Source organism: Rhinoraja longicauda, chromosome 9 (assembly GCF_053455715.1).
Source record: "Rhinoraja longicauda isolate Sanriku21f chromosome 9, sRhiLon1.1, whole genome shotgun sequence".
Classification (NCBI taxonomy): domain Eukaryota; kingdom Metazoa; phylum Chordata; class Chondrichthyes; order Rajiformes; family Arhynchobatidae; genus Rhinoraja; species Rhinoraja longicauda.
The window spans coordinates 2,107,676-2,133,740 of NC_135961.1; the positions used below are offsets into that span (position 1 = coordinate 2,107,676).

The 26,065-nt window shown below is 45.6% G+C and overlaps 1 protein-coding gene across 7 annotated transcripts in view; it reads right to left on the reverse strand.

Moving 5' to 3' along the window:
* LOC144596441 (utrophin-like) overlaps positions 1-26,065 on the reverse strand; it is a 401,591-nt gene that overhangs the window by 154,279 nt on the left and 221,247 nt on the right. For all 7 annotated transcript variants that reach the window (XM_078404693.1, XM_078404692.1, XM_078404691.1 and 4 more), the window contains 7 exons: positions 22,700-22,872; positions 18,872-19,022; positions 16,977-17,152; positions 14,724-14,859; positions 10,070-10,219; positions 8,625-8,783; positions 547-648 (listed from right to left, as the gene is read on the reverse strand). In XM_078404693.1, coding sequence (XP_078260819.1) covers positions 547-648; positions 8,625-8,783; positions 10,070-10,219; positions 14,724-14,859; positions 16,977-17,152; positions 18,872-19,022; positions 22,700-22,872 — 1,047 coding nt within the window. The remainder of the gene's footprint in view (positions 1-546; positions 649-8,624; positions 8,784-10,069; positions 10,220-14,723; positions 14,860-16,976; positions 17,153-18,871; positions 19,023-22,699; positions 22,873-26,065) is intronic.

Genomic DNA, 26,065 nt, shown 5'->3' on the forward strand with positions numbered 1-26,065 from the left:
AAATTCATCCAGTGAATTGGCCTCCAATGCCTTCTGCGGCAGAGAATTCCACAAATTCACAACTCTCTGGGTGAAAAAGTTTTTCCTCACCACAGTTTTAAATGGCCTCCCCTTTATTCTTAGACTGTGGCCCCTAGTTCTGGACTCCAACATTGGAAACATTTTTCCTGCATCTAGCTTGTCCAGTCCGTTCCTGATTTTTTCCATAATCTATAAGATTCCCTCTCATCCTTCTAAATTCCATTTGTTTTCAACTTGCATTTCTCGACAGGGCAGACGTTGCATTGTGGGCCATTTTCTTGGAACGCAAACTCCACCCCAGCAATGCTGGAGTGAGCTGAATTCCACTTGGTATTGACCTCCTTCACTTTTGATACAGAACAAGTCTTTAAATTAATTGGAATACAGTCAGACAACCAATACTCCCCATACTTAAAAAGAAAACATTTGCCCCAGAGAGAGGACGTTACGGGATACAGTCAAGACAGACTGAACATTGCACAAAAGTCCACAGTGTTAAGACTCATCTCAGTTACCACCAGTTACCTTTTCTTCAGGGTCCAAATGGCTTTTCCTGTCCAACTCTACAGCTTTAGCAAGTGTCTTTTCAATTCCCATTCGATGCTCGTTCACGACAGCCTCTAACAACTAATAGGAAAGGAGAGTAAACGTGAAAATACTGATGACAACACAAACAATATTCATTCATTATTTCATTCAGAGAGTTAGATATAGCTCTAAGGGCTAACGGAATCAAGGGATATGGGGAGAAAGCAGGAACGGGGTACTGATTGTGGATGATCAGCCATGATCATGTTGAATGGTGGTGCTGGCTGGAGGGGCCGAATGGCCTCCTCCTGCACCTATTTTCTGTTTCTATTCTCTAATTAAGATGGTGAGCCAGGGTTTTAGTTTCATTATTTTGTCTTACAAAACTACTTCCAGTTTATTACTGCAGATCTTTTCTGTCAGAACTTGCTTTCATCTTCTGAAACTGTTGCTGGAAAGCTGTTCAACAGGCAATGGCTAACTTTGCTAACTTGCTCATAGATCAGCAAGATAAGTCTCAAGAAGGGTCTCAACCCGAAAAAGTCACCTATTCTTTTTCTCCAGAGACGCTGCCTGTCCCGCTGAGTTACTCCAGCTTTTTGTGTCTATCTTCGGTTTAAACCAGCATCTGCAGTTCCTTCCTACACATGAGCATTCAAAAATGCACAGACTGGTTAAATTTCTCATGAGCACCCATCCCAACCAACTAAATCTCAACCACCCAGTCTAAGGCTCCATGACCTATCACCCTGTAAATATAATCTAAAAATAGAAGCCCTCTAAAGTGCCCTTTAAAACAACTTTTAGATAGACACGAAATGCTGGCGTAACTCAGCGGCACAGGCAGCATCTCTGGAGAGAAGGAACAGATGACATTTCGGGTCGAGACCCTTCTTCAGACTGAGAATCGGGGAGAGGGAGACAGAGATAGAGAAAGGTAACGTGTGAAAACGACAGATCACAGCATATAGACAATAGATGCAGGAGGAGGCCCTTCGAGCCAGCACCGCCATTCAATGTGATCATGGCTGATCATTCTCAATCAGTACCCCGTTCCTGCCTTCTCCCCATACCCCCTGACTCCGCTATCCTTAAGAGCTCTATCTAGCTCTCTCTTGAATGCATTCAGAGAATTGGCCTCCACTGCCTTCTGAGGCGGAGAATTCCACAGATTCACAACTCTCTGACTGAAAAAGTTTTTCCTCATCTCAGTTCTAAATGGCCTACCCCTTATTCTTAAACTGTGGCCCCTGGTTCTGGACTCCCCCAACATTGGGAACATGTTTCCTGCCTCTAACGTGTCCAACCCCTTAATAATCTTATACGTTTCGATGTGATGTGGTAGAGCTGAAAAGCAGGAGGAATCAATGAAGGGGAGCAACAAGAAAGGGTGTTGCAGAATGCTCATCGGAGAGAGAAGGAGAACGTCTGCAAAGTAGGCATACCTTGCGGTGATTTCACAGCGTGGAAACAACTTTGGATATTCATGAATTAAATGGAGGGGCATGAATATTAATTAACATTAAGTGTTTCTTCAGCTTAACTTCTAATTCTGCACTGAACAGATGTCTGATGAAACCAAAAATATTGACAACTGCAGCTCTGTGTTGGGAAGATACATACTAGACATAACAAGAACATACTAGACATAACAAGAAGTCAACCAAGTTTCTTTGATGAAGCTTATTAATAAAATCATGAGTGCAATAGATCGGGTCAATGCACAGAGTCTTTTATCCAGAGTAGGGGAATCGAGGACCAGAGGACATAGGTTCAAGGTGAAGGGGAAAAGATTTAATAGGAATCCGAGGGGTAACTTTTTCACACAGAGGGTGGTGGGTGTATGGAACAAGCTGCCAGAGTTGGTAGTTGAGGCTGGGACTATCCCATCGTTTAAGAAACAGTTGGACAGGTACATGGATGGGACAGGTTTGGAGGGTTATGGACCAAGTGCAGGCAAGTGGGACTAGGGTAGCTGGGACATTGTTGGCCAGTGTGGGCAAGTTGGGCCGAACGGCCTGTTTCCACACTGTATCACTCTTTGACTCTGAAAATGCTGGAGTAACTCAGCAGGTCAGGCAGCATCTCAGGAGAGAAGGAATGGGTGACGTTTCGGGTCTCGACCTGCCTGACCCGCTGTGTTACTCCAGCATTTTGTGAATAAATACCTTCGATTTGTACCAGCATCTGCAGTTATTTTCTTACACTCTTTGACTCTCTATGACTCTAATAATAACAATGGAAGGGCACATAAATTCATTTCTGTTGGTTTAAAGGGCATATAACATAGACAAAGACATGGATTTTTTATGTAAAGCTGTAAAGAAAAGTAGTGGTGGCCAGAGAGATAGAGGAGTATCAAGTGACAATTCTACAGTTAAGGATCTTGGCAGCTTCAAGTACATCCTAAAGTTTGGCGAGATTTAGGGCGGTCACGGTGGCGCAGCGGTAGAGTTGCTGCCTTACAGCGAATGCAGCGCCGGAGACCCGGGTTCCATCCCCACTACGGGTGCTGTCTGTACGGAATTTGCACGTTCTCCCCGTGACCTGCGTGGGTTTTCTCCGAGATCTTCCATTTCCTCCCACACTCCAAAGACGTGCGGGTTTGTAGGTTAATTGGCTTGGTAAATGTAAAAATTGTCCCTAGTGGATGTAGGATAGTGTTAATGTGCGGGGATCGCTGGTCGGCGCAGACCCGGTGGGCTGAAGGGCCCGCTGTATCTCTACGCTAAAAATTAAAATAATGGGAGACATACATCATAAGCAACAAAGGGAAAAGTACAGATACCTGCAGACTGAACAAATGTAGTGACGAGGAGGAGCAGATCCAGTACAAGACAGGAAAGAAAAGAATGAGAACTTTAAAATCAATGTATTACCTCACTGCGATGGGTAAACAGGTGGTGTCAGTTTAAGACACAGACAATACAATTTTGGATAACATGAGTTAGTCTTAGAGTTGTACAGCGTGGAAACTGACCCTTCGACCCAACTTGCCCACCACGACCAACATGTCCCATCTGCACTAGGCCCACCTGTCTGCGTTTGACCCATATCCCTCAAAGCCTGTCCTAGCCATGTACCTGTTTAAATGTTTCTTAAACGTTGCAATAGTACCTGCCTCAACTACCTCATCCGGCAGCACATTCTATACACCCTGCACCCTTTGTGTCAAAAGGTTACCCCTCAGGTTCCTATTAAATCTTCCCCCCCCCTCACTTTAAACCTATGTCCCCTGGTTCTTAATTCCCCCACTCTGGGCAAGAAACTGTGCGTCTACTTCTCATAATTTTGTACACCTTTATAAGATCACCCCTCATTGTCCTGTGCTTAAAAGTCGTAGCCTGCTCAACCTCTCCCTATTGTTCAGGTCCTCAAGTCCTGGCAACATTATAGAAACATAGACAATAGGTGCAGGAGGAGGCCATTTGGCCCTTCGAGCCAGCACCGCCATTCATTGTGATCATGGCTGATCATCCACAATCAGTGGATCATCCACATCCTCGTCAATCTTCTCTACACCCTTTCCAGCTTGACAACATCCTTCCTATAATATGGTGCCCAGAACTGAACACTAATGCTCCAAATGCGGCCTCACCAACGTCTTATATAATTGCAACATGAACTCCCAACTTCTATACTCAATACTCTGACTGATGAAGGCCAATGCCAAAAGCCCTTTTGACCACTCAACCTGTAAATCTACTTTCCTTATGCACCTGCACTCCCCAGACCCTACCATTTACTGTGTAGGTCCTGCCGATGTTAATCTTTACAGAATGTAACACCTCACATTTCTGTGTGTTAAATTCTATCAACCATTCCTCAGCCCACATGTCCAATGGATCAAGATCCTGCTGCAACTTTGACAACCATCTTCACGATCTACAATACAACCTACTTTGGTGTCGTCGGCAAACTTGCTAAACATGCCATGTACTTTCTCATGCAAATCATTGATAATAGATGACCAACAGCAATGGGCCCAGCACCGAACCCTGAGGCATGCCACCAGTCACAGGCCTTTGGTCCGAAATACAACCTTCCACCATCATCCTTCACTTCCTTCCATGAAGCCAAGGTCCCACACAAGAGGTTTGTGTGCAAAATTAGAGCACATGGTGTCGGGGGTAGGGTATTGACATGGATAGAGAACTGTCTGAAGAAGGGTCTCGACACGAAACGTCACCCATTCCTTCTCTCCTGAGATGCTGCCTGACCTGCTGAGTTACTCCAGCATTTTGTGAAATAAATACCTTCGATTTGTACCAGCATCTGCAGTTATTTCCTTATACTACCTGGATAGATAACTGGTTGGCAGACAGGAAGCAAAGTGTAGGAATTAACGGTTCCTTTTCAAAATGGCAGACAGTGACTAATGGGGTGCCGCAAGGCTCGGTGCTGGGACCCCAGTTATTTACAATATATAGGAACGATTTAGACAAAGGAATTAAATGTAACATCTCCAAGTTTGCAGATGACACAAAACTGGGTGGCCGTGTGAGCTGTGAAGAAAATGCTATGAGGCTGCAGAGTATCTCAGATAGGTTGGATGGGCAGATGCAGTATAATGTGGATAAATGTGAGGTTATCCACTTTGGTGGCAAGAACAAGAAGGCAGATTATTATCTCAATGGTGTCAGATTAGGAAAAAGGGATGTGTAACGGGACCTGGGTGTCCTTTTATATCAGTCACTGAAAGTAAGCATGCAGGTACAGCAGGCAGTGAAGGAAGCAAATGGCATGTTGGTCTTCATAGCGAGTGGATTTGAGTTTAGGAGCAAGGAGTTGTACAAGGGCCCTGGTAAGACCACACCTGGAGTATTGCGTGCAGTTTTGGTCTCGTAATTTGAGGAAGGACATTCTTGCTCTTGAGGGAGTGCAGCGTGGGTTCACCAGGTTAATTCCAGGGATGGCGGGACTGACATATGAAGAAGGGTCTCGACCCAAACATCACCCATTTCTTCGCTCCAGAGATGCTGCCTGTCCCGCTAAGTTACTCCAGCTTTTTGTGTCTATCTTCGGTTTAAACTAGCATCTGCAGTTCCTTCTTACACATATGATGAAAGAATGGATCTACTGGGCTTATATTCACAGGACGAGAGGAGATCTTATAGAAACATGTAAAATTCTTAAGGGATTGGACAGGCTAGATGCAGGAAACATGTTCCTGATGTTGGGGGAGTCCAGAATCAGGGGTCACAGTTTAAGAATAAGGGGTAGGCCATTTAGGATTGAGATGAGGAAACATTATTTAACCCAGAGAGTTGTGAATCTGTGGAATCTTTGCCACAGAAGGCAGTTGAGGGCAATTCACGGGATGTATTCAAGTTAAATATAGCTCTTCGGGCTAACGGAATCAAGGAATATGGGGAGAAAGCAGGAATGGGGTACTGATTTTGGATGATCAGCCATGATCATGGTGGTACTGGCTCGAAGGGCCGAATAGCCTATTCCTGCAACTACTTTCTATGTTTCTAAGCCAATTTTCTATCCATTCAGCTAGCTCTCCATGGATCTCATGAGTTCAATGGTTTAAAGGTGGATTTGGCCAGGTTTATTTATCAGAGTAATGTTTCTTCATACGAATAAAAGTGCAATGATCAAATTATTGAATAATTGGCCAATGTTCTAGACTTGTTCTCCAGAGCCAACTGTTCAAATCACACCCTTTCAGCTGGAGAATTTAAATTCAAGTAATTAAATTTGGAATTGAAAACAAAAATAAGCTACACCCAAGATCCTATGAATCAAAAGATGTAAAAAGCAGCCAGCAGAATCGGATGATGATGTGCGGGTGTGGATCTACACTTTTAGCATTGTTCAAAAACATAGAAAATAGGCGCAGGAGGAGGCCATTTGGCCCTTCGAGCCAGCACCGCCATTCATTGTGATCATGGCTGATCATCCACAATCAGTAACCCGTGCCTGCCTTCTCCCCATATCCCTTAATTCCACTAGCCCCTGGAGCTCCATCTAACTCTCTTTTAAATTCATCGAGTGAATTGGCCTCCACTGCCTTCTGTGGCAGAGAATTCCACAAATTCACAACTCTCTGGGTGAAAAAGTTTTTTCGCACCTCAGTTTTAAATGGCCTCCCCTTTATTCTTAGACTGTGACTGTAACATGTAAGAAATTCATCTCAGGATCAAATGTCACGAGATGTTGCCAGCACAGAGTCGTATAACAGGAAACAGGCACTACAGCTGAACTCATCTATGCCGATCAACATGCTCCATCTAAGGTCACTTGATTTTCAGTAGGGTGGCAAGGTGGCGCAGCGGTAGAGTTGCTGCCTTACAGCGCCGGAGACCCGGGTTCCATCCCGAGTACGGGTGCTGTCTGTACGGGGTTTGTACGTTCTCCCCGTAACCTGTGTGGGTTTTCTCTGAGATCTTCGGGTTCTTCCCACACTCCAAAGACATACAGGTTTGTAGGTTAGTTGGCTTGGTGTAAGTGTAAATTGTCCCTAGTGTGTGTAGGATACAGATGCCCCCCGCCTTATGATGCTTCGACTTACGATACTTCGACTTTGCGATGGTGCAAACGGCAGCGAGCCACCGCTCGCTTCCGGACATGTGATCCCGTGTATTACAATGCATTTCAACTTACGATATTTGTACAGGGCCCTAGTGAGACCGCAGCTGGAGTACTGTGTGCAGTTTTGGTCTCCAAATTTGAGGAAGGATATTCTTGCTATTGAAGGCGTGCAGCGTAGGTTTACTAGGTTAATTCCCGGAATGGCGGGACTGTCATATATGTTGGATGACTGGAGCGACTAGGCTTGTATACACTGGAATTTAGACGGATGAGAGGAGATCTTATCGAAATGTATAAGATTATTAAGGGGTTGGACACGTTAGAGGCAGGAAACATGTTTCCAAGGTTGGGGGAGTCCAGAACAAGGGGCCACAGTTTAAGAATAAGGGGTAGGCCATTTAGAACTGAGATGAGGAAAAACTTTTTCAGTCAGAGTTGTGAATCTGTGGAATTCTCTGCCTCAGAAGGCAGTGGAGGCCAATTCTCTGGATGCTTTCAAGAGAGAGCTAGATAGAGCTCTTAAGGATAGCAGAGTCAGGGGGTATGGGGAGAAGGCAGGGACGGGGTACTGATTGAGAATGATCAGCCATGATCACATTGAATGGTGGTGCTGGCTCGAAGGGCCGAATGGCCTCCTCCTGCACCTATTTTCTTTTTTTGATGGGTTTCAGAACGTGATCCCATCATAGGTTGAGGAGCACCTGTAGTGTTAATGTGTAGGGATCGCTGGTCAGTGAGGACTCGGTGAGCTGGAGGGCCTGTCTCTGCGCTGTTTCTCTAAACTAAACGGTTTGATTCGTTCCTGATCATTGCCAGGTGTTGTGCAGTTCCTAGATTGATGCTTTTAAATCCATCGTTACGTTTCCTTGAGATTCTCAACATTCAACACTTCGTGTCAGTTAGTTTGGAAATACGTTGACAGCACAGTTGGCGTGTGTGCACATTTACAGCAGAATAGGATCGGAGATAATTACTTCAGCACAAGATGCCGTAACTTTGCAGGCTGGTCACTCATGGAAGAAAACCCTCTGTAATTTAAGAAACAAAGAACTGCAGATGCCGGTTTATACCAAAGATAGACACAAAGTGTTGGAGTAACTCAACGGGTCAGGCAGCATCTCTGGAAAAAAGGAGGGGTAATGTTTCTGGTCTGAAGAAGTTTTTTATTCACAAAATGCTGGAGTAACTCAGCAGGTCAAGCAGCATCTCAGGAGAGAAGGAATGGGCGACGTTTCAGGTCGAGACCCTTCTTCAGACTGAGATGGGTCTGAGAAGGGTTCCGACCTGAAACATCACCCATTCCTCCTTCTCTCCTGAGATGCTGCCTGACCCGCTGAGTTACACCAGCCTTTTGTGATTGCCAGGAGCTGGATGATTAAGCAGAAATGGACAGTTTTTCATAGGGACAAACAATGGTTTGAGTAATTCAAGATGTAATTAGCAGATGATTCTCATGAAGTAATTCGACAATAATGAAACAATGCTACAAAGTTACAATTTAAGTTTTTAACACTCGGCTTTCAAGTGGCACTGACCTGAAGTTGTTTTGTTCCAGGTGATGCTTTACTGGGTCCTAACTGCTGCCTGCGAACTGCTGCCAAATTGGACAGTTGCTCCAAGTTTTCTTTGAAGTGGATGTAATCTTCAAGTTGAATTTCTATATTTTTCATTTTAACCAGCAATTCGTTGGACACCTGAATGAAAATCAAGACTCTCCATCAAAAACAATATTGTCTGAATCTTTATTAGTTTAGTTTAAAGATACAGCACAGAAACAGGCCCTTTGGCCCACCGAGTCCGCACCGACCAGTGATCAGCACATACTAACACTATCTTACGCACACTCGGGACAATTTACTATCTTTACTGAAGCCAATTAACCTACAAACCTGTACATCTTTGGAATATGGGAGGAAACCAGAGAACTCGGAGAAAAGCCATGCGGTCACGGGGAGAACGGACAAACTTCACACAGACAGCACCCATGATCAGAATCAAACCCGGGTTTCTGGCCCTGTAAGGAAGCAACTCGACCACTGCGCCACAGAGTCGGTAAACGCCATGCAGAAAATGAGCTACGTGAGGCGTTTGGCAGATCAGCGAAAATAAATTAACTGACTGTTATCTGATCCATAGAGAACCCAATTGTCTCCTGCTGTTAATGTCAAATGGATTAACTCACCAATCTACTATCACTTGTTGGCCTAGATTTATTCCCAGTCAACTACTTTTAAAAAAATGCTCCTGTTATCATTTACTTGCCAGCGTGTAGATCTTTCAGTTTCACCAAAGGAAATGAGGTAAACAATTTGGGTGGTCACGGTGGCACAGCGGTAGAGTTGCTGCCTTACAGCGAATGCAGCGCCGGAGACCCGGGTTCCATCCCGACTACTGGTGCTGTCTGTACAGAGTTTGAACGTTCTCCCCGTGACCTGCGTGAGTTTGCTCCAGAGATCTTCGGTTTCCTCCCACACTCCAAAGACGTGCAGGTTTGTAGGTTAATTGGCTTGGTAAATGTAAACATTGTCCCTAGTGGGTGTAGGATCGTGTTAGTGTGCGGTGATCGCTGGTCGGCGCGGACCCGGTGGACCGAAGGGCCTGTTTCCGCGCTGTATCTCTAAACTAAACAATTTGTCACCATTATTCCCATCTTAGTTCACTGCCTCGGGGCAATTATGGATGCTTAATCTTGTATTTAAAAAGACACAGATAGAGGTAGAGTACAAGTCTGCTCAACAAATAATTGATGTACAACTGGGTCTTTAAACAGGCTAAAATTTAAGACCAACAATTCTCATACTTGATGGATGAAACCACTAAGCTTTCACTTTCAATTCTTCACACATTTAAGTGTGATGAGTTGGACTCAAAGCCAGTGAAAAGAAGCAGCATTATCAGCAGCAATACAATTAGTTTTATAATTATGGTACTTGGCGAGATTAAGATATTTGTCAAGAGGCAATCTAAAAGTGATACTTGCCTTACTCCAACTTGAATTAATATTTTGAAGTTTTGCAGAAAGCTCGTCCTTCTCTTGCACACTGAGGCTTTTATCAGAAAGCAGACCCTGCATATTGCTGTTCATTGTGTTCAGGTTATTGCCGCGTAACTCCAAATCTGCTGCATGGATCTGCAAGCAACAGAGAACATAACAGCCAAGAGCACAATTAAGTCACTTGGCCCTTCAAGGGCAGCACGGTGGCGCAGCGGTAGAGTTGCTGTCTTGCAGCGAATACAGCGTCGGAGACCCGGGTTCTATCCTGACTACGGGTGCCTTCTCTACGGAGTTTGTACGTTCTCCCCGTGACCTGCGTGGGTTTTCTCCGAGATCTTTGGTCTCCTCCCACACTCCAAAGACATACAGGTTTGTAGGTTAATTGGCTTGGTATAAGTGTAAACTGTCCCTAGTTTGTGTAAGGCAGTGTTAATGTGCAGGGATCGCTGGTCGTCGCGGACTCGGTGGGCCGAAGGGTCTGTTTCCGTGTTGTATCTCTAAACTAAACTAAAGTTGCTCCACAATTTAAGGCTCGCATTCTGCGACACTTCCCCATTCTTCCTCCACTTGATTACATTTTACACAAAAATCTGCCGGTGAGGAACAAATTTAATGACTGAACACTCCCAGCTTGGGCTGAGAGCAAAACACCCTTATGTAAAAAACATGTAGGCAGGAACTGCAGATGCTGGGTCAGTCTGAAGAAGGGTCTTGACCTGAAACGTCACCCATTCCTTCTCTCCTGAGATGCTGCCTGACCTGCTGAGTTACTCCAGCATTTTGTGTCTACCCTTCTTTTATATTCGTGCTCCTGGCATCAGATTAATTAGCTCATTGGTGCAGCATCATTTGCTGGCTCAAGATATTTCAACCATGTAGCTGGACACAGTTCACAACCTTCTCACTGTCACAATACTAAATGGTCAACTGCTTATTCCGAGATTGTGATCCCAACATCTAAATGTTTTAGATAGTTCTACTTTAGATAGTTCCTCTGTCCCTCTCTTCCCCTCTCCCTTCCCAGATCTCCCTCTATCTTCCTGTCTCCACCTATATCCTTCCTTTGTCCCGCCCTCCTGACATCAGTCTGAAGAAGGGTCTGGACCCGAAACGTCACCCATTCCTTCTCTCCTGAGATGCTGCCTGACCTGCTGAGTTACTCCAGCATTTTGTGAATAAATACCCCCGACATCTAAATGGTCATTTAGGAGAAATATATACCCAGCATCAACACTGTCAAGCCCCTAATGTTGAAAAGGAGGAATACATTTATTATGACTTTTGCAAGTGATCACTTAACCGGCACAATGCTGGAGTAACTCAGCGGGTCAGGCAGCATCTCTGGAGAGAAGGAATGGGTATAACAGTATCTGCAGTTCCTTCCTACTCATTTCAGTTCCTCATTGCTTCTCCCAAAGGCGATGCTATCATTCCCAAAAGACACATTTATTGTACACACATTTATACCTAAACACTGATGATTTACCTTCCCAATTTGTTTAATATTGTTTAATGTTGGTAGCCACCTGAGTTGTCTTAAACCTGCTCCGAGTTGCGGATCACACACCTCCCAACATTTGACTTTACAAATTCAGAATTTTGATGTCCACGATTCAGAATTTTACATCAAAATTCATAATATGGCGTGTAATGCCGCAAAAAATAAAAATACACGCCAAATGCGTGTACATTCACGTATGAAAAACGACTATTATTTCTAACAGTCTAACAGACTACACGTACAATGTCAGGCCTATCATGAATATATTCTACTATTAGAAGTTCTCTCCGGAAGTGGCGGCGCTGCCCTGCAGCTGCGGCTCGCCGGCAGTCTGTTTGTCTTTCATCTTTTCTTGTCTATTTGTTAGCGTTAGATGTATGAAATAGTCTATCTTTAGCTGTGTATATGTGGGGGGTGGTGGGTGGTGGGGGGGTGGGGGAAACCTTTAAAAATCTCTTCCTCAACGGAGATGCGACCCTTTCCGAGTCGTATCTCCGTTTGCACTGGGAAAAAAAACGCGGGGCCTTCCATCGCCCGCGGGGCCTTCCATCGCCCGGTGCGGCTCGGCCGCTGGACTTAACAGTGCCCGGTGCGGCTCGGCCGCGGGGCCTTCCATCGCCCGGTACGGCCGCGGGACGGTTCAGCGCCAGGTGCGGCTCGGCCGCGGGGCCTTCCTTCGCCCGGGCGTGGCTCGGCCGCGGGACCTAACATCTCCCGGTGCGGCTCGGTCGCGGGACTTTACATCACTGGTGTGGCTCGGCCGCGGGACTTTACATCACTGGTGCGGCTCGGTCGCGGGACCTAACATCGCCCGGCGCGGCTCGGCCGCGGGACGTTACATTGCTGGTGCGGCTCGGCTGCGGGGCCTTCCATCGCCCGGCGCGGCTCAGCCGCGGGACTTAGCTGCGCACGGTACGGCCGCGGGGCCTTCCATTGCCTGGCTCGGCCGTGCGATGTTTCAGCGCCCGGTGTGGCTCGGCCGCGGGGACTTGGGCGTGGGGAAGAGAGCGGAAGTTTTGTTGCCTCCATCACAGTGAGGGGGTGTTTGGAGTCACTGTGATGGGTGTTTGTGTTGGGGTTATGTGTCTTGTGTTTCTTTTTTTGTGTGACTGCTGGTAACGTAATTTTGTTTGGTACCTCGGTACCGAATGACAAATAAAGGCTCTGTATTCTGTATTATAGAAAGGTTATTGAACAGAAATGCTTTTTACACCAAAGAAAAAATAGTTTTGTTTTATTTTTTCTATTTTGCTTTTTCCTTACACATCCCAATTTTCTTGGTATTGAATGAAAGAACAATGGGCATAAAACGTATGACTAAGTTATGAAGAAAGAGTTTGATTTAAAAAACTGCACATACCTAATTTCATTCAAGACATACTTGCTCCAGTGGTCTTCAACAGCAAATCACAACGGTCCATGTCCCCCCCAACTACCCTCCCCCTCCCCTCCTCATCCTCCACTCCCATCCCACCCCCACTCTTCTCCCTGCTCCCACCTCCCCTCCACACCCCCACTCCCTTCCTCCACCCCCCCCCCACCCCGACACATCCCACACCCTTCCTTCACCCTCCCCACCCCACCCGCACTCCCCATCCCCACCCCCCATTTACCCACCTCATCCCCTCTCAATATCAACGTGCCTCACGCTACGCTGTGAGGCGAGGCCAGGTCAGGCGAGCGGCGGGGCGGGGCGGGGCAAGCGGAGTAGCAGGGCAAGGGGCGAGGCATGTGTTTTGTGAGGCAAAATCGGAATGGTGGAAATGAAATAAGAAAGCGGAAACTTTCCGCCAAATTCGGAAGGGTTGGGAGGTCTGGATCAAGATTGTAAATAGCAGAGATAGGAGTACAGATTTGTGTGATAAAATCAATCAGATATTACCTGCACGTGCAAAAACTATTTATTTATTCCTTTTCTATCCATCAAGCAATCAATTCATGATAATGCATTATTTCCAACAGGATAAACTTTAATTTTGACTCATAGCTACGGCAATTTAATTAGTGATTTGGTTCATAATCTATGTTCTTCTAATCCACGGAATCCCCTTTACAATTGTTCAGCGAAACTATTGATAATTGTGGAAACACTTAAAAAATGAAACCTCAGGCCTATTTAGTCACCACTAAGTAAGATATTCAATATGAAATTTGTCATGGATGCAGAGTGAAGCCTGGCTAAAACCACATCATGAAAGTGAGATCGATATAGATAATGTAATTAAGATGCAGGGACTGGAGAGGGGAGCATCATGAAAAAATTATTAAGCCTCAGAAGCTGCAAATGTTCTGCAAATTGAACAGCCTCATCAAATCGATGGCCAACTGAAAAGGGGACTTCCATCTGAGCCACGCACTGAAACACAAAGGACAATCCCAAAATCAATCCCCTTTGCTCACTGTTCTCTTCTTATGAGAGGGGCAATGAGACAGGACATGCCCTCGCGTTTGGTTAATGCTTTACATATCGAAGAACCGTTTTTGTAAAAGGAAAAACAAAAGATGCTTCAGAAGTACATACACCGATCAGCCTAAACATTATGACCTAATCAGCCAAAACATTATGACCACCTGCCTAATATGCTGTTGGTCCTCCGTGTGCAGCCCCATACACAGCAGGGTGCGATGCACTGTGTATTGTGATACATTCCTCCCGTGACCACCATTAACATTTTCTGTGACTTGTGCCACAGTCGACCTTCTGTCGGTTCGGACCAGACGGGATAGCCTTCGTTGCCCTCGCGCATCGATGAGCCTTGGGCGCCCAACACCCTGCCTGTCGCCGGTTTGTGGTTTGTCCCTCCTCGGACCACTGTCGGTAGGTACTCACCACTGCTGACCGGGAGCACCCCACAAGCCTTGCCGTTTCAGAGATGCTCTGACCCAGTCGTCTCGCCATAACAATTTGGCCCTTGTCTAAGTCACTCAGATCTTTACTCCTGCCCATTTCTCCTGCATCCAACACATCAACTTCAAGAACTGACTGTTCACTTGCTGCCTAATATATCCCACCCCTTGACAGGTGCCATTGTAACAAGATAATCAATGTTATTCACTTTGCCTGCCAGTGGTCATAATGTTTTGGCTGATCTTTTGGTGTAGTGTTCATTTAAGATGTGTAAGTTGCAGCATACTTGCCTTTAATTCCTTCAAGTCATGCTCCCTTGGTGGAGAATGCACTGTCCTTAAGGACTTCTGCACCTTATCCAACCACATACTGAAGTCGTTAAGTTGATTCCATAAACCAGAATATTGCTGTCCTTCCCCTTGCAACCTACATAGAAGAAAACCGATGTTAGCACATACAGCAGCGAGGATCTGTGCCATTCCTGCCCCCCCCCCCCCCTGACATTTACCCACAGAGTAGAAATTAGAGAATATTCATTCATCAGTTCATACGTCGCAGGATGAGAATTAGGCCTTTCGGCCCACCAAGTCTACTCTGCCATTTAATCATGGCTGATCTACCTTTCCCACTCAACCCCATTCTCCTGCCTTCTCCCCATAACCCCTGACACCCGTACCAATCAACAATCTGTTCATCTCTGCCTTAAAAATACCCAATGATTTGGCCTGATTCCATGAATTCCACAGATTCACCACCCTCCGACTAAAGAAATTCCTCCTTTTGAAAGGTGTGTCCTTTTACTCAGATGACTCTTAGGCTGAAGCAGTTATTATGTTTCATATTTCCAATTTCTGACTTCTGCATGCCAGTAATGCTAACCACAAGGACAGAATCCCCTTCGTTCTCACCTTCCACCCCACCAGCCAGCGGATCCAACAAATCATCCTCCAACATTTCCGTCACCTACAACGTGACCCCACTACTGGCCACATCTTCCCATCTCCTCCCCTTTCTGCATTCCGCAGAGACCGTTCACTCCGTAACTCCCTGGTCAACTCACCCCTTCGTACCCAAACCACTCCATCCCCGGGCACTTTCCCCTGCAACCGCACGAGATGCAACACCTGTCCCTTTACCTCCCCCCTCAACTCCATCCAAGGACCCAAACAGACTTTCCAGGTGAGACAGAGGTTCACCTGCACCTCCTCCAACCTCGTCTATTGTATCTGCTGCTCTAGATGTCAATTTCTTTACATCGGCGAAACCAAACGCAGGCTCGGCGATCGCTTCGCTCAACACCTTCGCTCGGTCCGCCTTAACCAACCTGATCTCCCGGTGGCTGAGCACTTCAACTTCCCCTCCCACTCCCAGTCTGATCTTTCTGTCATGGGCCTCCTCCAGTGCCATAGTGAGGCCCACCGGAAATTGGAGGAACAGCACCTCATATTTCGTCTGGGCAGCTTGCAGCTCAGCGGTATGAACATTGACTTCTCCAACTTTAGATAGTTCCTCTGTCCCTCTCTTCCCCTCCCCCTTCCCAGTTTTCCCTCTGTCTTCCTGTCTCCACCTATATCCTTCCTTTGTCCCGCCCCCCTGACATCAGTCTGAAGAAGGGTCTCGACCCGAAATGTCACCCATTACTTCTCTTCTGAGATGCTGCCTGACCTGCTGAGTTACTCCAGCATTTTGTGAAATAAATGCTAACCACATGATATTTCAAAGTAAAGAAAAGTTTTTTTGTCTCGAAATGAAATTAATTAAATAAAACAAGGTTTATACAGCACGTATATACAGGCCGCGGGATTTTCTCCGCCCGGCGGGGGCTTCAATGTCGGGAGCCCGACGTAGCAACTTCAACAGCCTGACCGTGGGAGGAGACGGCAGGGGAAGAGAAAGGCATTCTGGCCTTCCATCACAGTGAGGAGGTGACTGGAGGAGACTCACTGTGATGGATGTTTTTGGTTTTGTGTTGGTTTTGTGTTTGTGTGTGTTATTGCTTTATTTTTATTGCTTCTTATTATTGTTGGACTGTGGGTAACGGAATTTCGTCCAAAAGACATGTTTTTTGGATGGCAATAAAGGCGATTCTGATGCTGATATTGCTCCTATGCATGATGGACTGGTAAATCCAGGGCGTGACACACATGGTTGAATCGGTAAGCTTCGTGCAAATACACACAGAGTTCAATAACCAAAAATCACCTGAAGCTTCATTTGGATTGTTCTACAACTGAGGCTGGACATCAACCTCTTCACGAGAAATGCTAGTCATACTTAAGGACACCTATTACATAGAAACATAGAAAACATAGAAAATAGGTGCAGGAGTAGGCCATTCGGCCCTTCGAGCCTGCACCGCAATTCAATATGATCATGGCTATTAAACCTTTCATGTCGAAGGTATTTATTCACAAAATGCTGGAGTAACTCAGCAGGTCAGGCAGCATCTCAGGAGAGAAGGAATGGGTGACGTTTCGGGTCGAGACCCTTCTTCAGACTAAAGAAGTTCCACTTTGAAGAAGTTCTCCTCCTTCTTATAATACCTTTCATGTCGGTCTTTGACATCCACAGAAATTGCCCTCCAGCGTTTATTTAACCTGTGGAGTTTCTCTTGCAGGAGAGAGCCGTCTGCTGTTGATAGATGGCGTATAATATCTGTGCCGCTGGCATTTAGTGCCATGTACACAGTCTGATGACTATTCAGACCTTCTTCCAACTCCTATTAGGAAAATAACATTAGGCAGAATAGAGATCTTGTCGAACTTTCCATATTATCCAATTTAATCATCAATAATGAAACAACATTCAATAAACATCACAGCTCAAATTACTGTTAAACTTATAATACGGACAAGGAAAACAGTTTCTTAAAAGATAACAATTAAAATTAATTTCCTTAGCAATGACAACTGTGGGAATGATCTGCCATAAGGTGCCTCACAGATGCCTTGACATAAATTGTAGTTTAACAGAAAATCTAGAAAATGGCTAAAGAGAGGTGCAGGATTTGGTTAGAGTGGATGTAGAGTGAGAGAGTCTAGGACTAGAGGCCATAGCCTCAGAATTAAAGGACGTTCCTTTACGAAGGAGATGAGGAGGAATTTCTTTACTCAGAGGATGGTGAATCTGTGGAATTCTTTGCCACAGAAGGCTGTGGAGGCCAAATCAATGGATATTTTTAAGGCAGAGATAGATAGATAGATTCTTGATTAGTACGGGTGTCAGGAGTTTTGTGGAGAAGGCAGGAGAATGGGGTTAGGAGGGAGAGATAGATCAGCCATGATTGAATGGTGGAGCATGCCTGATGGGCCGAATGGCCCAATTCTGCTCCTATCACTTATGACCTTATGAGGACGACATGTAAAATTATTCACCTCTAAGTAGGATCCTTCTTAATTTATTAGCTGAAAGCAAATCATAAACTGGTTGCAATGTACAGGCGTAGTGTGAAGATCAAAGAATAAGGACTGAGAAGGACATAGATAGGACCTGTTGGATATGGAAGGCATCAAATGGAATAGATCGGTCCCAAAAGGCTGAACACGTACAAGGAGAATCACAGGAAGAAATGAAGTATGGAGGAGGGACGAGAGAGAAACCATCTTGTTTGTGTAATTTAAACACAAGTCCTGTAGAGGATGCAAATGGAAAACCAGCAGACTCATTGAGGACTCAACTTCCAAATAGAAGATAAGGAAGGTAGACGCAAAATGCTGGAGTAACTCAGTGGGACAGGCAGCATCTCTGGATAGAAGGAATGAGTGACATTTCGGGTCGAGACTGGAACTTCTTGATCCGAAACGTCTTCTTCTCGACCCGAATCGTCACCTATTCCTTCTGTCCAGAGATGCTGCCTGTCCCGAAGAATTACTCCAGCAATTTGTATCTATCTTCGGTGTAAACCAGCACCTGCAGTTCCTTCCGACACATAGAAGATAAGGAAATTAAGTTAAGGGGTGATATCTGCAGGGCGGAGGCATTCTGCAGATAGATGGAGGGAGGGCCAGGGTATCCTGCAGACAGATGATGAGAGGGGCAAACCATTGGGTAAGAGAGGATGTGCAGCTAACCCAGACATAAATATTTACACGCCCAGTGAGAAGTACATGGATGCAGGCTCACATATACTCATATACTGAGATAACTAACTCAATGATCTATTCTTGTTTATCCTGATCCTTGATCCACTCTCCACCTCAAGGCATTTTGTAGGGTCATCAACAAATAAAGTTTATATTATCCATTTAAAGTGAGAAATGCTTTGCCAAAATGGCAGGTTATTATGGATATCTTCAAGCAGTAAACTCCAGGGTCATTCATCAAAATCTGGGTAAAACCAGCAAGTAGTACACCTGCCACACACCAAACAAAAATAACAAAGGTTTATTTGAAAAGGTTTCTTTGAAAACAGGAACAGAAGGAGGAGCTGCTCACTTACCGGTTGATGGTCTTTCACTTTTTCCAAATCCAAGTTGCTGTTTTGGCCTCGAGCGTGTGCCAGTGACTTCTCAGCTTCCACCACCCATTGATTCAAGTCTTTCAAGTCACAGTGAAACCCCCGCCACTCTTCCACAGCCTGGTCAAAGCAGCTGCCAAGGAGACAGAATATTCAAGCCCAGCCCGATAGTTCTTTAAACCATACTCTTCAGGCAAACTCTTCAGCCACCTGACATATCTAGTAGCACAACGTCAGATAAAGTCATATTTGCCACTGCTTCACTAACCACAGGGCATGAGTCAAACAGACCCAAACATGCATTTGTACTATCAAAGGCCCATCAGATTAATCAAATGCTTAACACTCATTTACAAGTTCACTAGTTATAAGAGTAGAATTAGGCCATTTGGCCCACCAAGTCTATCCCACCATTCAATCATGGCTGATCTCTGCCTCCTAATCCCATTTCCTGCCTTCTCCCCATTACCCTTGACACCAGTTCTAATCAAAAATTTGTCTATCTCTGCCTTAAAAATATTCACTGACTTGGCCTCCACAGCCCTCTGTGGCAATGAGTTCCACAGATGAACTACCAGACTAAAGAAGTTCCTCCTCACCACCTTTCTAAAAGAGCGCCCTTTAATTCTGAGGCTGTGACCTCTGGTCCTAGACTCTCCCACCAGTGGAAACATCCTCTCCACATCCACTCTATCTGTGCCTTTCATTATTCTGTGCATTTCAATGAGGTCACCCCTCAACCTTCTAAACTCCAGCGAGTACAGGCCCAGTGCTGACAAACACTCATCATATGCTAATATCATATTAGGCCAGAGTGGAATGACCACATTTATTTGGCTACCTTTTTATGGTGGAAAGCTAAAATGCTGTTTAGAGGTCACTGGGATGTTCTCAGAGATGAGGCAGGGCCAATTTTAAGGACAGAATTGAGATAGAAAGCTGCCCTTAGTTACTTGTACAAACAGTGTAAGGTGGAAGAGGCTGCATATTATACTCCATATACGACAATAGACAATAGGTGCAGGAGGAGGCCATTCGGCCCAACTACCATTCACTGTGATCATGGCTGATCATCCACAATCACTACCCCGTTCCTGCCTTCTCCCCATATCCCTTGACTCCGCCATCTTTAAGAGCTCTATCTCACTCTCTCTTGAAAGCATGCAGAGAATTGGGCTCCACTGTCTTCTGAGGCAGAGAAATCCACAGATTCACAACTCTGGGTGAAAAAGTTCTTCCTCATCTCCGTTCTAAATGGCCTAAATGGAATTTGCTTCTGTTGACTTCAATGCAAAAGTTAAATATAAAATCCTATCATTCTACCACACAAAATCCAAAGCAATGCGATTCACATGCCTTACAATAGCAATCAATTGCTTTAAAAATCATCGTGACTACTTTAGCAATATCAATCCAAGCTCTTTTTATTTGCTTATTTTTAAGTTGCCTTTGGTCAGTTTCAGATTTCATGCAAGTATTCCATGTGATTGAAATGAAACACAATTGTTAATTTAGAAATTCTCAAAAGAGAATTGGAGGTGCAGCGGTAGAGTTGCTGCCTTACAGCGTCGGAGACTCGGGTTCCATCCAGACTACGGGTGCTGTCTGTACGGAGTTTGTACGTTCTCCCCGTGACCTGCGTGGGTTTTCTCCGGGTGCTCCGATTTCCTCCCACACTCCAAAGACGTGCAGGTTTGTAGGCTAATTGGCTTCAGTAAGATTTGTAAATTGTCCTTATAGTGCGTGGGAGGAAACTGAAGTTCTTGGAGAAAACCCACGCCGTCACGGGGATTGCTGATCAGCGTGGACTCCATGCTGTATCTCTAAACTAAACTAAACTAAACAACCCAATCACTTCACCATGTCATTCACTGCTGTGCCTCCAATTCATCCTCGGTTTCCTTTCAGCGGTCCAGCATACACAAAGCTCACAGCTAAAGGTAATATTGTGGAAGCCACACCAACAAAACTTTGGCTCGGCTGCGTTTGGAATATTGTGTGCACTTCTGAGTGCCCCTGGCTTTACAGGACGGATGTGGAAGCTTTGGAAAAGGTGCTGAAGAGGTTTACCAGATCACTGTATGAATTGGACAGTTTAAAGATACAGAACGGAAACAGACCCTTCGGCCAACACCAACCAGTGATCACTGCACGTTAACATTATCCTACATTAGGAACAATGTTTTAACATATGCACCGAGCCAATTAACCTACATAACTGTGCGTCTTTGGGGTGTGGGAAGAAGCTGAAGCTCTCGGAGAAAACCCACGCAGGTCACGGGGAGAACAGAACGTACAAACTACGTGTAGACAGGATCAAACCCGGGAATCTGGCGCTGTAACTGCTGTAAGGCAGCAACTCTACCGCTGCACCTGGCGCCCGGTATTATTTATAAGAAGAGGCTGGATAAACTTGAACTGATTTTTTCTGAGACAAGACCTGATAGAAGTTCATAAAATTATGAGAGGCATATTTAGGGGAGACAAACCTTATATGCAGGTAATGGAGGGATATGAATCATGTGCAGGCGGAAGGGATGTAATTTGGCATTATGTTCGACATAGACATTATGGGCCGAAGGGCCTGTCCTGCCCAATATTTTAATTCCGTTATGGTAACAAGGTTCCTTTGTGGTGTAGAGAGAAACTACAGGTACTCGTTTAAACCTAAGACAGCCGCAAAAGGATGGAATAACTCAGTGGGTCTGGCAGCATCTCTGGAGAAAAGGAATACTTGACGTTCTGGGTCCAGACCCTTCTTCAGACCAAAGTCCACATTGTATCTCTAAACTGGACATAAATTTCTGTCAGTAACGGAGGAAAACTAAGACATCAAGTGATGTGCAATAATGTCAATTTTCCCGAGCACTTTTTTCCTCTTAAACTGGTGTAGCCCTCATTAAGAGACTTTGACATGGTAATAGATTGGCAACAATCAGATTTGACTTTTTGTCTCCACACCATGACTCCAAACCTTTGGAAAATCTATCAGCACGATGCAACAGTTCGCAAGTGAAGAAAATGAAGTCATTATTATTTGTTATTTGGTGTGTTTGGAAAGTGTGTGTTAAGTTCTGTGGTTTGTTTTATGTGGGGGTGGGGGAGGGGGAGGGGGAAACTGTTTTCCAATCTCTTACCTTGCCGGAGATGCGATTGTTTTCCGGATCGTATTTCCGGTCGCTCCGCGGTCTAACATCGTGGAGCTGGCGGCCTTGCTCGAGACTGACTTTGAGCCCCACTGCGGGGCGTGGACTTACCATCGGAGCGGGCGATCCCTTGCCTGGGGTCGACGCTCCAACCGTGGCCTGCGGACTTTAACATCAAGGAGCTCACAGTCTCTGGTTGAGAGCGGCGTCGGGAAGCTCCAAAAGCCGCACCACGTTCGACCAACCCGACCCGGGGTAGATCGCCCGGCGCGGGGGAGCTGAGATTCCCCTCCAATGCAGGAGCTTGATCGCCCCGACGAGGAAGGCTCGCCGCCAGCTATGGGAGCCAAGATCGTCCCGTCAATGGAAGGCTCGAGGCCCCCGATCGCGGGAGGACAAAGAAGGGAAGAGATTGACCTTTTTTTCGACTTCCATCACAGTGAGGAATGCGGAGGAGTCACTGTGGTGGATGTTCATGTTAAAATGTATTTTGTGTGTTCTATTGCTTTTTATTGGTGTGACTGTATGGCAAATCAAATTCCTTGCCTGTTGCAAAACATACCCGGCTCATAAAGTATGATTATGATTATTATTCTTAATTAAATTTTCTACTGCAGAAATAATTCTGCTGAACTCATGCCAGCAGATAATACCAATTTGTTACCTTTTGCGATGATTGTACATTCTGTTCACTCGGTCCCATTCTGCATGGAGCTGTGTCAGTGTATCACCAATTTGTATGACCTCCGCTGCAGAAGCTTCCAGGAAGGCATCAGGCTGATTCTCATGTATATCCTCAATTTGCTCTCCGAGTTTCTCAAGTGTGTCTGTTATATGCTGCGAGAAATACCGGAAATCAGTTAACCCAAGTCAGATCAGTCTGAAGAAGGGTCCCGACCCGAAACGTTATTGGGTAAACATAACGGAACCAAGATTTAATATGAACCTGAGGGGCAACATTTTCACTCAGTGATGAGAATATGGATAAGCTGCCAGAGGAGGTAGTTGAGGTTGATATTATAACACATACAAAAGACACTTTGAACAGGTACATGGATAGGAACGGCTTAGAGGGATACGGGTCACATGTGATGGGGCATCATGGCCAGCATGGATAAGTTGAGCCGAATGGCCTGTTTCCTTGCTGCACGACCCTACAACTATAAACACAAAATCAATGAAAAATACCAGATCATTTGGAGAATTGTTATAGGAAAGGACAGGCTTGCAGGCTAATTGGCTTGGTGTGTGTAGGATAGTGTTAATGTGAGGGGATCGCTGGTTGGTGCTGACTCGGTGGGCTGAAGAACCTGTTTCGCGCTGTATCTCTAAACGGGTGGCATGGTGGCGCAGAGGTAGAGTTGCCGCCTTACAGCGCCAGAGACCCAGGTTCGATCCCGACTATGGGTGCTTGTCTGTGCGGAGTGTGTATGTTCTCCCTGTGACCTGCGTGGGTTTCCTCCCACACTCCAAAGACATTCAGGTTTTTAGGCTAATTGGCTAGGTGTAATTATAAATTGTCCCTAGTGTGTGCTAATGTGTCGGGCTCGCCGGTTGTCGCGGACTCAGTGGGCCGAAGGGCTGGTTTCCGTGGTTTAGTATCTCTAAACTAAACTAAAGGAGGAAATAGTAGAGACTATTAACAACTTCTTGAGTTTGTCTCCTCAGTGGAAGACATTGAAGGTATCACAGCGACAGAAAAAAATCTGGAAGGAAAAGGAGTAATTGAAATAAAATGAGACTCAACAAGACGACTTTGAACCTAGTACAACAACTGTGGTGCGGGAGGAACGGAGAGAGAGAGGATGCAAGGGTTACATGAAGTCCGAGAAATCAAGATTCATACTGCTGGGTTTTAAGCTACACAAGTGAAATATGAGGTGCTGTTCCTAGTTTCAAAGTCATCTTGCTGAGTTTCATTGTCTGCAACTCGTTTTTCACCGTTTCCTTTATCATTATTATTTTTTTGCATCTTTCGTTCATTTCTTCTATATCACCATCTATATCTCGTTTCCCTTTCCCCTGACTCACTCTGAAGAAGGGTCTCAACCCGAACGTCACCCATTCTTTTTCTTCAGAGATGATGTCTGACCTGCTGAGTTACTCCAGCTTTTTGTGCCTACGCTTGATTGGTGTTGGGGAGAGGTTTGGCAGATTGTGACCCGACATCATTCCTAATGACAGACTCCTTATTTGCCAGCCATTTTGCCATGCCCTTGCGCATGAGGCCTGAGGCCTGCTGATGCTCCTGGTCGCTAATCCCGCTGTCCCCTTCCCATATAGACCTCTCTGTCCTTGACCCATTCCATTCCAGAGTGAGACCACACGCAAACTGGAAGGACATCTCATATTCCACTCGGGTAGCTTGCAACCCAACGGTATAAACATTGAATTATCTATCCAATTCCAAATAATTGTCCCCTCTTCTCCGTGGATTGTCACCTTGTCGTGGTGGAGAAGCTTGTGTGGTCCTGAGATCCTGAGAGCGATGCCGTCTGGAGCTACGCTCCTGGTAGGGTCACCCATGGGGGTAAGGTCGAGGGGGAGGTCCCTGACAAAGAGCAATGCAACCAAGACCTCAACGGTGGAACAGGCGGAGGGAGGATGATGGCTGACTTTAGTGGAGCGTCACAACGGCTGGGAAGGCGGATGGATGAAGACTGCAGCAGAAAAGCGTCCCCGGTCGTCTTGGATTCCACGCCACTGGATCCTGACCCAGATCTGTCAAGGACCGTGTGGTGGCTGTCTGTGCACCAGTCTCCCCACGTTAAACAAAGTCATGCACAGGGGTCCTAAAGGACAGTCAGTCATACTCGCTTCGTGTGACCGCCGATGATGAATTGTCCCCTACATCGCCTCTCTTCACCTGCCGCTCCCTGCCTGGTACGCACACATTTCTCCCACAATCTCCTCGTTTCCCCTGCACTCTATGATCATCTCCATTCCCAGCTCCCACATTTCCCTTTTATCCCCCAAAGTTCCCCTCCCCCGACCCCCATATTCCCTCCGACTTTACATTTCCATTCCTCCACTTTCCTTATCTGACACCTTTTCGTCTTCTTTTCACCTTTAACTTTGGCACTTACTCATCCCACATGCCAATTAACACTCTCATAGAAAAAAATATGTGCAGGAGGAGGCCATTTGGCCCTTCGAGCCAGCACCGCCATTCATTGTGATCATGGCTGATCATCCACAATCAGTAACCCATGCCTGCATTCTCCCCATATCCCTTGATTCCACTAGCCCCTAGAGCTCTATCTAACTCTCTTTTAAATTCATCCAGCGAATCGGCCACCACTGCCCTCTGTGGCAGAGAATTCTACAAATTCACAACTCTGGTTGAAAAAGTTTTTTCTCACCACAGTTTTAAATGGCCTCCCCTTTATTCTTAGACTGTGGCCCCTGGTTCTGGACTCGCCCAACATTGGGAACATTTTTCTTGCATCTAGCTTGTCCAGTCCTTTTATAATTTTATACGTTTCTATAAGATCCCCTCTCATTATCAGTCAATTGATGATCAATGATAATTCTCTCTCTAGTTACTCGCTTCCCCTTGATATACTTAAAGTATTTTGCAATTATTTTTGACTGTGCTATATCCATCCAATTGAATCACCACGTTTCAACTCTGCTTAAAACTTGTGTTTCTCTTACAAATCAACAAGACTGTGTTCTTTGATTACTGATCCTTCTGAATATGAAAGCTCTTCTTTAATATCTTGGTCAATTGGTGATCAATGATAATTAAATTGATGGAACTATTAAGAAAGTGCATTTAAAGCAAATTCAGGCACATCAGCCAATTCACTGCAATGCTGTGCAATTAGTTGGAGGACCTCTAACAGAGCTATTTAAAAATGCAGCTCAATGCACATTCAGTACAAGTTGGCAAGACACTACCTCCTCCTCGATAACCGTCAGCATTAGGAGCACCTCGAGGCTGTGTCCTCAGTTGCACACTCTGTTCACTCTATACCCAAGAGTGTGCAGCCAAACACAGTTCCAACGCCATCTTGAAATTCACCAA